General features: G+C 55.2%; 1 protein-coding gene across 1 annotated transcript in view; it reads right to left on the bottom strand.

Annotated features, from left to right (window-relative positions):
• OBSCN (obscurin, cytoskeletal calmodulin and titin-interacting RhoGEF) overlaps window positions 1-15280 on the bottom strand; it is a 194839-nt gene that overhangs the window by 69030 nt on the left and 110529 nt on the right. Inside the window, exons 10-28 of the mRNA XM_090290222.1 lie at window positions 10533-10808; window positions 8947-9231; window positions 8507-8773; window positions 8075-8344; window positions 6949-7215; window positions 6335-6601; window positions 5995-6107; window positions 5727-5880; window positions 5383-5544; window positions 5156-5298; window positions 4692-4707; window positions 4313-4579; window positions 3795-4064; window positions 3390-3656; window positions 3034-3300; window positions 2670-2936; window positions 1526-1798; window positions 621-887; window positions 114-380 (exon numbers count right to left, since the gene is read on the bottom strand). Of these exons, the coding sequence (XP_090146348.1) occupies window positions 114-380; window positions 621-887; window positions 1526-1798; window positions 2670-2936; window positions 3034-3300; window positions 3390-3656; window positions 3795-4064; window positions 4313-4579; window positions 4692-4707; window positions 5156-5298; window positions 5383-5544; window positions 5727-5880; window positions 5995-6107; window positions 6335-6601; window positions 6949-7215; window positions 8075-8344; window positions 8507-8773; window positions 8947-9231; window positions 10533-10808 (4365 nt within the window). The remainder of the gene's footprint in view (window positions 1-113; window positions 381-620; window positions 888-1525; window positions 1799-2669; window positions 2937-3033; window positions 3301-3389; window positions 3657-3794; window positions 4065-4312; window positions 4580-4691; window positions 4708-5155; window positions 5299-5382; window positions 5545-5726; window positions 5881-5994; window positions 6108-6334; window positions 6602-6948; window positions 7216-8074; window positions 8345-8506; window positions 8774-8946; window positions 9232-10532; window positions 10809-15280) is intronic.

Raw genomic sequence — 15280 nt, 5'->3', positions numbered from 1 at the left:
CCAAGGCAACCCCTCCAGGAGACAGGCTTGTCTGGGGCACTGAGTCTGCTTTAAACAAGGCATACACAGACCACACCCCAGGTCAGGAAATCCGTGCAATGTGCTAGCCTTACCTTGCACCAGGAGCTGCGCCTGGGACTTTGCCTGGCCTATGTCGCAAGTGTAGGTGTCGCTGTCTGCCTTCTCCAGGGCACTGATGGTGAGCCTCAGGGTCATGCCCTCCTGGCTGGGTGCATGCTTCTCTGAGGCATGCAGCTCGGAGAGACCCTTTCGCCAGGTCACAGTGGCTGCAGGGTGTTCTGTCTTGCAGGTAAACACAGCCGTGCCTTTCTCCTCCACCCGCAGGTCAGCCAGCTCTTCTGTGAACCAGTTTGCCATTTCTAGGGGAAGAGAGGTGAGGGGTGAGGGTGAGACCTGAAACCCCACTCTGCCCCTTGAGACACAAGCAGTTCACCCCCAAGCCTGCCCATGAAACCTCAGGGACAGGGCAGAACCCCTTCCCTGTGGACCCCCACCCTTCCCACCTGGGACAGCACAGAGGAGGTGCTGAGGGACTGGTCCCACATCATGCTGAGGGAGAGAAGCCATGGGGGCTATTCCAGCGTCTCTTGTGGGGTTACCTTCCACGCGGAGGCTGGCTGTGCTCTTCGAAACCTCTGTCTTGCATGTGTACTCTCCAGAATCCTTGAGCGAGGCCACGTGGACCACCAGCATAGTCCGTGTGCCCTCGCTGAGCAGGTCATATTTCTGGCTCTTGCGAATGGCTTTCCCGTCCTTCAGCCAGCGCACAGGGGTGCCCGCCCGTGACAGCTCACAGCTCAGTATCACATCCTCCCCTGGCACAGCCTGCTGGTCCTCCAGGGGCTTTGTGATGTCCACTGGCCTTTCTGAAGAGGACAGAGGCAGCCTATGAAGCACAGCCACGGCCATGCTGGGGGTGGTGGCAGAGCTGGCACTTGGAAACCTTCAGGCTCTGGAGGCCAAGACTATGACATGCAGCCTGAATTTCCGGGATCACAAACCCAGGAGCCAGAGAGCTTTGGAATGCCAGGAGTCTCCTGTCATGAGTGAGGGGCCTTCGAAGGGGAGATATATGAGCACAAATGTTTTTGGCATCGTTCAGAGCCCATGACTCAAAGTGTGGCCATGGCTGGTGCCAGCTGGGAACCAGGCATCACTGATTTGCACCAGTGTTCATACTGGGAGCACGCACTCGGTGATGTCACTGGCTGGCGACCATGGGCCCTGGAGCCACCATGGCAGTCAGACCTTGGATGGAAGACAATAAACCCTGATCCTGTCCAGAGACTAGAGAACCTCACCCTAGAGGCTGAGCTCCTAGACAACTAGAAACCCCCAGCATCCCAACAGGACCCTCTGGGTCCCCACCAGTGGCTGAGGGAGATAGTCCCCAGAGGCACCCCTGGTAGGCTTGCCCAGCTAAGGCCCCACTGCAGGCTGCCTGGGGAGAGCTCAGGCTCAGCACACAGAGATGCCTTATCTGCCACTGGTGCATGGTGCTCACCTTTGACGATGAGCGAGGCCTTGGAGGTGAGGCCCCTCATGGAGAAGACCACCTCCCCGGTGTCACCCAGCACCACCTCTTGCACAGCCAGGGTGAACTTTCGGCCCTGGCGTGTGGCCTGGAAGCGGCCAGAGCTGCCCACTGTCTTCCCACCAACTGTCCACACAGCAGTTCCGCCTGTGTCCTCGCGGGACAGGATGCACTCGAAGCTGCAGCCCTCACCCTCTAGCACCTCCACCGTCTTCAGCCTCTTGGTGATGCCCACGTGCAAGTCTGTGAACCACAGGAGGCAGCCATCATGCAAGCCAGGCCCTGATGCCTGCCTCTCAAGACCAACACTATTGAGCCCCCAAGTGTTCCGGAGGCTCAAATACTCTCCCTCCCCAGTCCTCCAGCAAATGCCCCCTTGGCCTCCAGCTGGCCACACCCTGGTGTTTGATGGCCAACAGCTGTGACTATCAACCAGGGTGGCCAACTTCCTATCAGCTACAGAACAAGGGGCCGAGAACAAGGCATCAGGGGTTTTCACTAGCTCACATGCTCTGAAAGAGGAAAGATTCCACGAGTGAAGGGGACATCTAGCTCTGACACAAACACCAGTCTCATCTCCAGACCCACCAGATGTCAGGGGCCCACCATGGGTTCATAGAGAACAGTTCTGCCGTGCATGTGGAAACTGCTGAAACTGAGCCAAGATAGCAACCACCTGGTGGGGAACAAGTCCCAGGCTGTGCCAGTGGCCTGGGAGCCCTGGGAGCCCTTCCAGAGCATCCCCAGCATGACACCTTGGCCCCTCTAGCCCCCACCTGCGAGAGGCTCCATGACTGGCCTATGCCTCCCCACACGTATCCCCTGGTACACGGTGAATGTCTCTAGGCCCTGTTGGAACCCAAGCACTGTGGGACCCCATCAGGGAAGGCCTGTCCAGTCGCCCACGCTTCACTCTATTAATATTGTCTCTGCCAGCCTGCCTGCACCAGGGCCTCCTAAAGACTATGTCAAGCCCACTCCTCCCAGAACCTGCCTGACCTCTCCTGGCTCATCTGAGCAGCCCAGCAGCCTGGGTTTAGGAGTGGGCGGGGTCTCAGGAGAGACCTCGGAAGGTGGTCCTGTGCCCCAGACCCCCAGCCACACCACCACGCACCGTGCACGCTGACATGCGCCCGGGTCTCCTCTGTGCCTAGGTGGCAGGTGTACAGGCCCGCATCGTCCTTGCTCAGGTCATGCACCACTAGACTGCGCATGCCTGCTGTTTGCAGAAAGTTGTACTTGTCGCTGGGGCCCAGCTCCACACCATCCTTGCGCCACACCACGCAGGCCTGGGGGTCGGAGACCTCACATTGCAGGGCCAGAGTGCCCTGCTCCTCCATGGACACATCATCCAGTGCCTTCAGGAACACTACCGGCTTCACTGCAGGACAGGGTGTGAGCAGGTGAGCGAAGGAGCCTCCACCTCCGCCATTGGTGACCCCTGTGGGATCCCCACAGATCCCAAAGAGACGCCTCACCTCTGACCTCCAGGCGGGCAGAGGCCGTCACCTTGGGGGAGGCGGCACACACTGTGCCCGAGTCAGACAGCCTGACCCGCTTCAGCACCAGCGTGTGTTGGTGGCCCTTGTGGGTGATTTCGTGGAAGCTGTCGTTGTAGAGGGGCGTTCCATTGAGTGACCACTCCACCTCTTCATCCTCATGGGAAAGCTCCAAAGAGAAGCAGGCACGACCCTCCTCCGTGGCTTCCGTGTCATGCAGCGGCTGCGTCACCTTCACCTCCCGTGCTGCCAAGAGCACACAGAGACTCAGCTTATGCTACCTCTGCCCCTACAACCAGGGCCCTCCAAGTGGCCATGTACCTCCTGCTGCTCACCTTCCACGGTGACTTGGGCACTGCTCTGGGCGCTGCCGGCCTGGCACCGGTAGATGCCAGTGTCGGCAGGCGTGAGCCGCAGGACACGCAGCTCTGCCATGTGACCCTCCAGGCTCATTTTGAACTTGTCAGATTGCGCCAGGGGTGTGTCCTCCTTGTACCATTGCACGGCCTTGGGGGGTGGCTTGAAGTCGCAAGATAAGACCACTGACTGCAGCTCGCGGCCTGTCTTAGGCTCCAGTGCCCGCGTAAGCACCACAGGGATGTCTGCATGGGAGGATAGAGCGCAGCACTGAGGGGCGAGCTGGGCCAGGGGAGGGAGCCCCAGAAACCATGATCAGCTATCCGGGTCCAGTGCCTCTTCTGCCTGAGCCCCTCCTTCCACCCACCGGCAGAGCAGCTCACCTGAGACGACCAGGTGGGCGGTGGAGCGAGACTTGCCAATCGTGAAATGCACTGGCCCAGTCATGGTGGAGCAGGTGCGCCGCAGCGTCAGCCGGTGTACTGTGCCTTCCTGCTCCATGCCCACGTCTGCCCCGACCTGCAGCACCGTCTTCCCAAGCAGCCATTTAGGGGGCCGAACAGATGGGATGGAAGTTTCACACTCGAACCAGGCAGGGGCGGGCTCCATCACTGTCACGTCCTGCAGGCCCCGCACAATGGTGATGGATTGCTCTGTGGGCAAGGGGCGGGTCACCACAGCAGATCTGCAGAAGACTACACACCCCCTCCCTCATTCCTTCTGGGGAACAAACCCTCCTCCCGCACTCAGTGCTCTAGTCCTCCTCAACCCCTCCTGCCCCAAGGCCCCGCAGTCAGGCCCTCCTTGACCTGGCTGCCTCCAAGTATCAGGGTCCATGACAGAGGCCCTAGCCCATCCCCAGCACAGGACACAGCTGCCCCCACCCCAGGCCCTGCTGCACCTTCCACGAAGAACTGGGCGCTGGTCTTCACATCACCAGCATCACATGTGTAAGTGTCCTCGTCCTCGGGCTGCACGTCATTGATGACCAGTTTGCGGTAGAGGCCATCACTGACCATCTCATACTTGGGCCCGGGCCGCAGTTCTGCACCGCCCTTGAACCACCGCACCTGGGCACTGGCCCGTGACACCTGGCACTCAAGTACGCTGCGGTGCTTCTCCATGGCAATCTTGTCCCGCAGTGGGCGCAGGATGGACACTGGCAGCTCTGTGGGTGAGGCCAGGAGGGGTCAGTTTGGACATTCAGCCACCTGAACCCCATGGGACTAGGTGCTCTGTCTGTGCAGCTCCCACCAGCCAGGCTAAGCCAGGTGTCACACTCAGGGCTGGGACCCTCTGTACAACGGACCACAAAGAAGGTAGGCACACCCACACCTTCACCGCTTGCACCCCTTGTCACACCCGCTTGCCATGCCCCCTTGCCGCACCCACACCTGCCCAGCCCTGGCCTTTGCATCAATGCACCGGTGTGCCACCTTGACTGTCCTCAGGCCCTCTCCCCCTCCCTCCCTCATGCCTGGTCTCCCTCCACTCTCAACTGTCCTCAAGGCCATCAGCATCACACACCTTGTTTCCAGCACCTCCTGCAGTCCCAGGAGGAAGACTCCATTGGTACCCTCATTTTAAACAATAGAGGGCTGCCTCCCCAGAGCCCTGTCTTCCTGCAGGGCAGGCAATACCCCCCCTTTCCTTCCTCCTGGATCACCCGTCCTGTCCCGGGAGGGGACAGAGCAACCCAGGCCCATGTTGGAACAGCTGGCTCAACATACATGAGTGTTCTCACTGGGTGTCCAGCCTGCACCCTCCCCTGAAGCCCATCACCTCTCACTCGTAGCTGGGCTCGAGACTCTGCATTTTCAGCTACAAATCGGATTTCTCCTGCGTCTTCCACCAAGACCCTCCGGTAGATGAGCGTGTATGTCCTTCCTGGGAACACAGACCACTCAGCACTGGGAGAGGTGCCTGGAGGAGAGGAAGAGGCCCTCCCGCAGCCACTTGCCGTCATCATACCTTCCTGGCGGATGCGCACATTGTCACTGGGCCGAAGCTTGCTGCCCTTCTGGAACCACTGAGCAGGCATCTCATCATGGGAGACCTCACAGGAGAAGGTGGCGCTCTCCTTCTCCATCACCTCCACATCCTCCAGGGGCCTCAGGATCTGGACGTTGCGGCCTGGGGTGTAGAGAGAGGCCATGCCACACTCTGAGACACAGAGATGCCCATCCCTGCCCCCATCCCATTTGCTGAGTACAGGGGAGGGTCAGGACCAGAGGGCTAAGTATCTCGATGGGGGACACAGAGGGCCAGGAGGTCCTTGCACCTGGCCCTGACCTCCCACTCTGCCCAGCCCTCACCTTGCACCTTTAGGGAAGCTGAGGTCTGAGCCTCATGGGCATCACACATGTACATGCCCTGGTCCCCAAAGGCACACTGGTAAATGATGAGAGTCCGGCAGGTGCCCTGGGCTGCCATGCCCACTGTCTTGCCCACCTGCAGCTCCACGCCATCCTGTGGGGGATATGAGGTCAGCCCAGGTGCTGGGGATGCCTACCCAACAGTCCTACTCCTGCCCACCCACAGGGAGGAGTGGGGTGGAGCAGAAAGGTCCAAAGACAGATGTACCTTCAGCCAGCGCACATCCACATTGGGACGTGACAGCTCACACTCCAGGGTCACTTTGTCCTTCTCTGTGGCCACCACATCCTTCAGTGGGTGGCTGAACCTCACAGGCAGCTCTGGGGAGGCAGGAGGAAGAGATGAGAGGCAGGTCCTGGAGATGGCCCAGGAAGGGGGTGGGGGATGCTGAGCTGGAATGAATTGCTCAGCTGGTTCTAGGAATGAAAGCATGGAAGCTCCCCTCCACCTTAGAATTCCACCTCCCTGTCCCCACCTGCCTCCCTTGGCCACCTTGTGGACAGGGATGAATGTGTTCTCAAGTGGGTCCCTCCCCACTCCCACACACCAGTTACCACCAGCCGAGCAGATGTGTGCACGCCCTCAGTTTTGAAGGTGATGAGACCACCATCCTCTGGCCGCAGCTCAGACAGCATGAGTGTGTGGATGGGGCCTTGCACTGACAGTTGGCACATGGGCCCTGGCTGAAGCCGAAGGCCATCACGCATCCAGCTGCCCTCCACATTGGCATGTGACAGCTCTACCTCCATGATGGCCGAGCCCCGCTCCTGCACCTCCAATGCTTGCAGGCCTCTCAGGAGCCGGACCTGGCGCACTGTGGGACAAATGTGGGCCTGGTGTGCTGCTGTACCAGGATCCCAGCCCTCAAGCCAACCCTCCTTCTGACCTCCCCAGGGGCCTCAGCTCAGCACTTTTCCCTAGAGGGGAAGGCTCACTCCCACCCACCACAGGAGGATAACTGCTCTCTATGGAGGGTCCACCTCACCTCCATCCATGCAGCCCCTCCCCTAACCCTCCCTCAGGTTGGTGGTCCACCCCCACCCTCCCTTTCTAATCCCCTTCCCAGTGCCAGGTCCCCAGTGGGAAACTTGCTCCCCTCTCCTCCCACCACCCTGCCCCTCCTGGGTGCAGGACCCTAGGACCAGCTACCCAGCAGCTCACTTTCCACCGTGAGCTTGGCCTGTGTCTTGTCGTCTGGTGTCTCACAGCCATAGAAGCCACGGTCAGCGAAGCCCACGCTGTGGAGCACCAGGGAGTGACTCTTGCCCTCTGTGTGGATCTCCACCTTCTTGCCTGGGGCCAGAACCATGGCATTGCGCGTCCACTTGACCTCCGGGCAAGGCCTGGTCAGCTCCACCACCATGGTCACGGAGCCCCACTCCTCCACTGTCTGCGGCTCTAGCTTCTTCTTGAACAGCACAGGAGCCTCTGGAGTCAGGGAAAGGGCAGTCACACAGCCACTGCCACTCAGGAAGGCCAGACACAAGAGGGTGGGGCCCTACCACATTCTGACTGCAAGCCAGGCAAGGTCTCAGCCATACACAGGGCCCAGCTACACACTTGCATATGTATGCTTTTATGGGAGGAAATGGAGAGTAAGGAGGTTTCTCCTTCCCCAACCCTCTCACACCTCCTGCTCCCCTCCTCTGAGCAACCCTGCCATGCCCCAGTGCTTGGAGCTCCTAGATGTGGCCAGTGGCCAGCAGCCTCAGGACATATGGAGCTGGTGAGACAGGTGGACTCTGAGCCCCCAGGTGCTCAGTCAGCATCTCCGCTCCATTGAGGCCCTGGGAGCATGCACGGTAAGGAAGAGAAACATGCTGGGGTGGGCCTCCCAGTCCCAGGCTGTGCCATGACCTCCCCAGAAAGTGAATCTGCTTACATTATTTTTACTCAAAAACCTGTGATGGCTCCCATTTACCTACAGGTGAAGCCTGGCTTTCGCTGGCACAATGCGGCTTCAGCGAGCAAAGTGTACCCTTATCTCCTGCCTCTGCTTGCACTGGCTGCCAATTACACTCTCTCCCACCTTACCACCTATGGGGCTCCATGTGGAATTCCCACTCTCAGACCATATACACAGTGCAGCAATTTACTTTCTCCCCTTTGGAGGAGGCGCCCAACCCTTCAGTTCTACTCCAGTCTTCTCTTTGCAGCCAACAAACCACATGTCCCCTGAGATCAGCCAGAGGAGCTGAACACCTGCGAGCAGCAGGGTGCCAGCCAGGAACCAGCCCACCCAGGAGGCACCCAAACCCCCCCCCCCCCCCAACACACATACACACACCTCGGACCCGGAGGTTGGCCACGGATGTGACGCCCTCAGCTTCCGCGGTGATCTCGCCTGCGTCCTCCAGGGCCAGACCGGAGATGGTCAAGCTATGGCTGGCACCACTCTGCAATATAAGAAACTTCTCGCAGGGCTGCAGCTCGGCCCCATCCCGAAACCACGTGACCGCTGCATCGCTGGGGGTCACCACACACTGAAAGGTGGCCTCTCGTCCCTCCTCCGCGACCACGGCGCTCAGCCCGGATGTGAACTTGACCTCGCGGGGAACTATGGGAGGGAGATCCATTTGAGACATAGGCAGGAGGGGCGAAGCCCCACCAGAAGACACCCAGGAAGGGACCTCCTCCATGAAGCTGCCCCAGAGGCCCAGCTGCCCGCCCCAGCCCCTGCGCCCCTGCGCCCCAACCCACGCACGCGGTGGCTGCATACCACAGACTGTGAGCCTGGCGCTGGTGCGGTCGTCACGGCTTTCGCACACATACTCGCCCGCATCCTCCGCCCTCAGGCCTGACACTGTGAGCGACCTCAGGGGCCCCGCGGCTACCATCTGGAAGCGCTTGCACTTCCGGAGCTGCGTACTCCCGCAGCGCCACAGCACTTCAGCCTGTTCTGGTCTCAGCTCACAGGTCAGCGTCGCTGTGCCACCCAGCTCCCCGCTCACTGGCTCCAGGGGCCAGTAGAACTTGGCGGCCACCTCTGCGGGAGGAGAAGGACGTCAGCCAGGAGGGCCTCTGACCCTGGAGACCGGCTCTGCGCTTTGGGGTTGTGTGCCTTGAGCCCGAATCCGCTCTGGACACTGCCTGTGCGCCCTCCCGTGAGACCCCAGCAGGTGCAGAGTTCTCAGAAGACCGCGCGCGAGGGCCACTGACCTTCCACCTGCACTGGGAAGTCCTGCCCTTCAGCTCCCACGCGGCAGCTGTAGATCGCACTGTCCAGGGTTTGCGCGCTGTGCACCATCAGTGTGTGCGTGTCCCCCAGGCTGGCCGTTTCATGCCGCTTGCTGCGCCGAATCTCCAGGCCGTCCTTGAGCCAAGTCACCACAGCCACAGAGGGTGTAGCCAGCTTGGCAGTCAGGATGATATCCTCGTGTTCCCTGACCACCAGAAGCTCCCTACCTCCTGCTCTCTCCAGGGCTGGGGGTTCAGGCTCTGGCTCTGTGGCGCAGGGGGTAAGCGAAGGAGGGTCAGTCAGCACGGAGGGGGTGGGGTTGCTGCATCCCTGGCCTGGGCCCCGACCCCCTCAGGCCATAAAGTGAAGACCTAAAATGGGGCTGCCCCAAGTTCCAACTGCTCCACAATGCCCTGCTCGTCCAGCCCGCTTCCACTGAACAGGCCCAAGGAGAACGAAGCAGGGCCCTGCACCACCTGATGGCCACCATCCATGTTCCCATGGGCCATGAAAAGTGGCCAGGAGGAGCCACCTGTGGGTGACCACAGGCCTGGGGGCCACAAGCTCTGTCTGAACAAGAGTCTAAGGCCAGGATGCCTGCCCTCCAGGACAGCATGGGCACATCAGCAGATACTGCAGGGAGAGTGGGATCAGCCTGGTGGCCGAGCGGACATTCCAGAAGGACATCAGGGAGCAGAGCAAGGAGGGGAGCTGGAGAGGGCAGCCTGGGCCCTGGACCCTGGGGACAAAAGCCCGAGTGCTTCAGGCAGCACAGAGTGGGAAGGGGGTGCAGAGTGGCAACAGAGGGGGAGGGTGAAAGCCCCAGAAGGAGGCCCAAGAGGGTCCCTGTGAGAGTTGATCCCAGAGAGCACCTGAAAACCATGCTGGCTATACAATGGGGGACAGGTGGGCAGGGCCACAGCTGGAAATGGAACAGTGCTGGCCAGGACAAATGCCTAAAGGAGGACTGAAACCCAGTGGCACTGTCACCAGCGGGGGAATGTTAGGAACAGGCAGCACACCAGCAGGACCAGGCCAGCCAGGGCTGTGCATCTGAGCACAGGCCAGCTCCCAGGGTTGATTTAAAACAGCTGGAGAGTGAGAACCCCAAGGCCAGAGACAAGCTTCACTGAGGACAAAGACATACAAAGTCAGAGGCCCTTTGGGTGAGGTTCCCCAGAGCAACCCTGGCTCCACAACTGCCAGGGGGACCTAAAACAGGAAAGCTGCCTGCTCCACGTCACAGACAGAGAATGGGCATTTCCATAGACCTCAGCCCTTAGCAGCCTACAGAGGGCTCCAGGCCAGGTTCCATAGTGGGGAATGTGGGAATATGGCAAAGAAAGCAGAAACCTGGAGCAAAGGATGCCCATAATATGCTGGACTAGAGTCTGCGACCACTGTCGTCACACCCAAGAGCTCAGAAGAATAGAGCCTGGGGTTGGGAGTGTAAACAGAACCTAGCCCAGGTGCAACCATACCCACAGAGCCCACACAAGTCTTTTAGGACAATGCCTATCCCTTCATTGGACAGACACTTTTCTCCTCTACCCAGACTGACAACCACCTGTGACATCCAGGTGGAAGGTGACCTTCTGGCCCCCGGCCTCACAGCTGTACTCGCCACCATCCACCTTCCGTGCCTGCTGCAGCACCAGCCGCCGGGTGCAGCCCGTGGCCTCCATGCATACTTTTGAGCTCCCACTCAGCTTCTTGCCATCCTTGTACCATGTCACCTGCATCTGGGCCTGGGCCACCTCACAGCTCAGCGTGGCGATGGCCCCTGCCACAGCCTGTACCTGACTGCATGCTGGCTGCTCCTTGGCAAACACCACCGTGGGCTCTGGGGACAGAAAGGGAAACACAGGGTCAGAGACTTCATCTAAGTCAGGAGGGCGGCACTGGGGAAAGAAGGACTAAACAGGGAGGTGGGAAGACTGTAAAACTCTCCAGGCACCACACCCGCTGTGGGGCCTGCGAAAGCCCTGGCACCTTCTCAGCCTAAGGACATATTCATCTACCCATCAACCGTGGCCCCATGCAGGGGAGTGGTGTGTGTATACACATATAAATCACACACAATAAGAACAGTCATTCAGTGGCATGTGCAAGTCCATGAGACCACGGCCAACCCTTATTGCTGCTCCTTGGCAAACACCACCATGGACTCTGAGGACAAGTAGGGACACACAGGCTCAGAGACATATGCTATGACTATGTCACAGGCACCAGAGCCTCAGAGTTCAGTCCATTTTCTCCTCACAGCAACACGGCAGGTGGGGTATTAGTGCCTGGTGAGTGTTAAAGTTGTTTACATACACCTGTCTCCTGTCACAGAACCTCAAGTGTACATTTGCACAATGTCCTGACCAGGACTGGAGGAAGGTAACCAAGACTATTCCAGCACGAGTCACTGCCAGGTTGTTGTTGTTCCCATGTGACATCAGTTCTTGAGGGCTGGTGGCTCGGTCACTCTTATATGCCCAGAGCCTGGCACATGGCCACTCATCCACAAACTAACCTACATTTTTCTAGGTATTATACCTTGTATGTTAAGTGCACTAATTTATTTGCACCGTTTAATGAAGTGTAAGCATATTTATCCCCATGTATCCAAACATATCAACAGACAGGATGTTTCCAGCTCCTCATCCACTCATGACCAGCCCCAAAAGTAAGCACAGGCTGGCCTCTGTCATGAATAATCACTTGGGCCTATTCTTTGCTCTTATGTGAATGAATCCTATTATGTGTCCCGTAGGCCTATTTTTTTCCACTCAACATGCTCTCTGGGAGCTCTATCTTGTTGTTCCATGGAGCAAGACTCTCTTCTCTTGTACTGATGTACAGGATTCTGTTGTATCACACCACATTTTATTTTTCCTTTTCCTCTTCTGGTTCATTTGGGTTGTTACCAATTTGGGGTTATGAGGAATAAAGATGAATACTCTTGTATACATCTTTGGGGTCACATGGGCAGGAACATAAGTAGGCCTGCATTTGGGCTTTAGCACATGTTTCCAAAGAAATTCCAGAATGGTTGTACCAATTTACACTCCCACCATAAGTGTTTGAGAGTTCAATTCTACTGTCAATTTTTAAGTTGTATTATGCTTGATTAAACTCAACTGAGTATGTGTAGAACCTCAGAGGGTTCATGCTCTAGGTTCACTCATCCATCTATCCATCCATGTGATCACTGACCCAACCAAAGTCAATGGATGGCCCACAGTGTGCAGGCACTATGCTGGCAGAGTTGCTATGGTCACCAGCACAGTCTCTTGTTTCCACAGAACCTGCTTTCTAATGAGAAAAGAGTAGCAAACACACATAAACTATGACAATAAGGACATAATGCTATGCTTAATGCTGTGATGAAATAAAACAGGTGACAGGCTCTAAAAAATGGTCTGGTAGTCAGAGCAGATCTCAATAAGGAGTGATATTTAGGTGGAGTGCTGAATGATAAAAGGGAGGCCCTTTTGATTGATCTAGGATGTGACAGTCTAATGGAGGTGAGAGTTAGGGCCAGAGCTCTCCTGTAGGAATAAGTATGAAGTGAGTGATGAGGGTAAAAGGGAGCTCAGAGATGCGGCCACATAGACACTTACTTGCCTCTTAGGGCACTTCTGCTGCTAAGAAGGAGTGGCAATGAAAATCTAGCCATGGGATTGCTATTAAGACCCAGGGAAACCAGTCAAGTGTGGCCATCTTGCATGGAGAGAGTGATGAAATTAGAGATGGAAGAGCCAAGTCCCATACGAAAGAGACCATGTAGAATGGCTCCCCACATTCAGCCTTGTTCACCTCAAGTAGTCAGATTATTACCATATCTGCAAATATGGGAGACTAAAAAGCCAAGCAGAAAACCCCCGTCAACTGGAGTGGAATTTTAGCATCTTGCATTACCAGGAAGACAAATATTAGAGTTGAGTGTCTTGGTCCAAGGGATCCCCATCCACACCCCTAGTCTCTGAAGGGATCCTTGGGGAACTATGACTTGCACAGGGGGAAACCTAATATATATGACCCTGATCAAAATTGCAATGCAGCCTTGTGTCAGCACCATAGTGAAGGGACTAAAGTTCTTAGTCATCCTCTTCCTGCCTAGCAAAAGAGTGATCCTCTTTATACAATAAGATAACAGCATCCATATTAACACATTTTTTACACAATGTCTGGCAGTTGGTCATAAATTCCTTGGGATGCCAAGGAGAGTAGTAAAAAGAAAAAAAAGAAGTAAATTGAGAGGATGGGTTATTGTGGTTATCAGAACATGATACATCCACGACTAATATTTTTAAAATATGAAAATTTTACCATGGAGTCTAGAATACATAAGAAATTTAATTAAAAGAAAACTATGGGACTGTAAAATAAAATAACTGGTACACACTATAGATGAGTTTGACAGCAGCTTAGATATAGCAGAACAGAAGGTAGTAAATTGGAAGACAGGCTAAAAGAAGATATCTGTAAGAAAGCAGAGAGGATAAAAGAATTGAAAGAAAATGAGGAGAGATGCACATCAGTTATGTGATATTGTACATCTTATGAAAGACATAAACCCACAGACTCAAGATGCTCTATCACCCCTATATGAGTACAAAGAAAACCACACTTTCTGAAAGTCAAACTGCTTAAAATCAAAACCAAAAATAAATCTTAAAAGCAACAGTAAGAAACAAAAACTATAACTCTTGAAGGAACATAATAAACCTAAAGATGATGCCTCCAAGTTAAGTATGGAGATCCAAGATGGCAGCAGAGCAGTTGGAAGTTATTATGTTTCTTTTCTGTAAAATTAAAACCACACTTTTCATTTTTACCTATAACCTTATTGATTTGGATATTTTGAGCATGTGGCTATCTCCTGCCTGGTAGAAAGTTATTGTTCTCAATTAATGTCTTGATTTGATTGCTATCAACTTCAACTGGCCTACCAGACCATGGAGCATCATCCAGCATGAAATCTCCAGCACACAACTTCATAAACCATTTTTGACATGTTTGATCAGTCACAGCACCTTCTCCATACACTGCACAGATCATTTTTTGCATTTCAGTTGCTTTTTTACCTTTCTTAAAATAATGAAGTATAATATGTTGAAAATGTTGCATATTTTCTTCCATCTTCAATATTAAAAAGGCTACACAAAAATTCAACAATTTGATGTTTTTTGAAGAACACACAATATGACAGCTGTCACAAAAGAATCTAACAAAATTCTTTTGAATAAAGTTAAAAAAGACAACTAAGCACTATTAGAGCCATCTTACAGAAAAAATAAATAAACTTTTTCACCAATACAATGCATTCACCTCCTCCCAGGAACAAACTGAAAATACAACCAAAATATAGACAAATAACCTGACAACCAACTGAACTAGCTGAGCAGAAGTTTTATAATCAAGGATTTACAGAAGAGTCCACATCAAGACTGGTAGGAAGGGCAGAAACACAGAATGGGCTGGCCTGGCTTCCACAGGTGGCAGCTAGGTATCCAGAGGGATATGTCAGCTTCAAAGATTCCCACTGAGGAGCTTGGGGTCTGAACCCCACACTGGGATCCCCCGTCAAGAGCACTACAGCCAGGAAGAGGCATCCATATATGGCTGTGAAAATCAGCAAGGATTTTGTCTGCCAGGGTGAGACAATAGTCTGCTAGAGACACAGGTACACTCTTAAAAGGTCAGTCCACAAAGTTTCATCCACAGCCCCTCACCATGGGCTCTGGTGAAGGAGGTGCAGAGTGATGAGAGTGGTGTGTGGCTCTGGGGACAGGCTGAGGGGACAGGTGCTAGGTTCCCTGTGCTGTGTCCCTCTTCCACACCACAGATGCCATGTTTTTAGGTGGAGAACTCCCCTTCAGCCTGGGGAATGCAATAGTCCCACACTCTGGTCCCTGTCACCCCACTCTGCAGACCTACTACTGTGCAGAGGAGTTAGCTATCTAGGCCTGGTGTGTAGGGGTCTGGGGAGACTCAGGGGGTGTCAGTGATTGAGTTGTGTGGCACAGAGGCTGGGGCCATTCTCTCCAAGTTCCTGTGACCAGTGCACTTCCTTCATGGGAGATCCGCTAGACACTGCCTCCGGACTCTCAATAGCCTCATTCTCTGGACTTAGATGGCTCTGTCCTGCCACGCTCATACTACATAGAAGGTGAGGGCATATTCCAGGTGAGTCTGAATAGTGTTACTCTAGGGCAAAAGCCACTGCCCCCACCTTCCCCCAAGCCTGACCAGCACCTCCCCCAAGCCTGACCAGCACCTCCCCCTAATGGGAGATCCACTAGCCCCATCATCCCGATATTC

The sequence above is a fragment of the Furipterus horrens genome, unplaced genomic scaffold (assembly GCF_987537825.1).
Source record: "Furipterus horrens unplaced genomic scaffold, mFurHor1.1.pri manual_scaffold_10, whole genome shotgun sequence".
In the NCBI taxonomy this organism is placed as follows: Eukaryota; Metazoa; Chordata; class Mammalia; order Chiroptera; family Furipteridae; genus Furipterus; species Furipterus horrens.
This window is presented reverse-complemented; position numbering and strand designations above follow the sequence as displayed.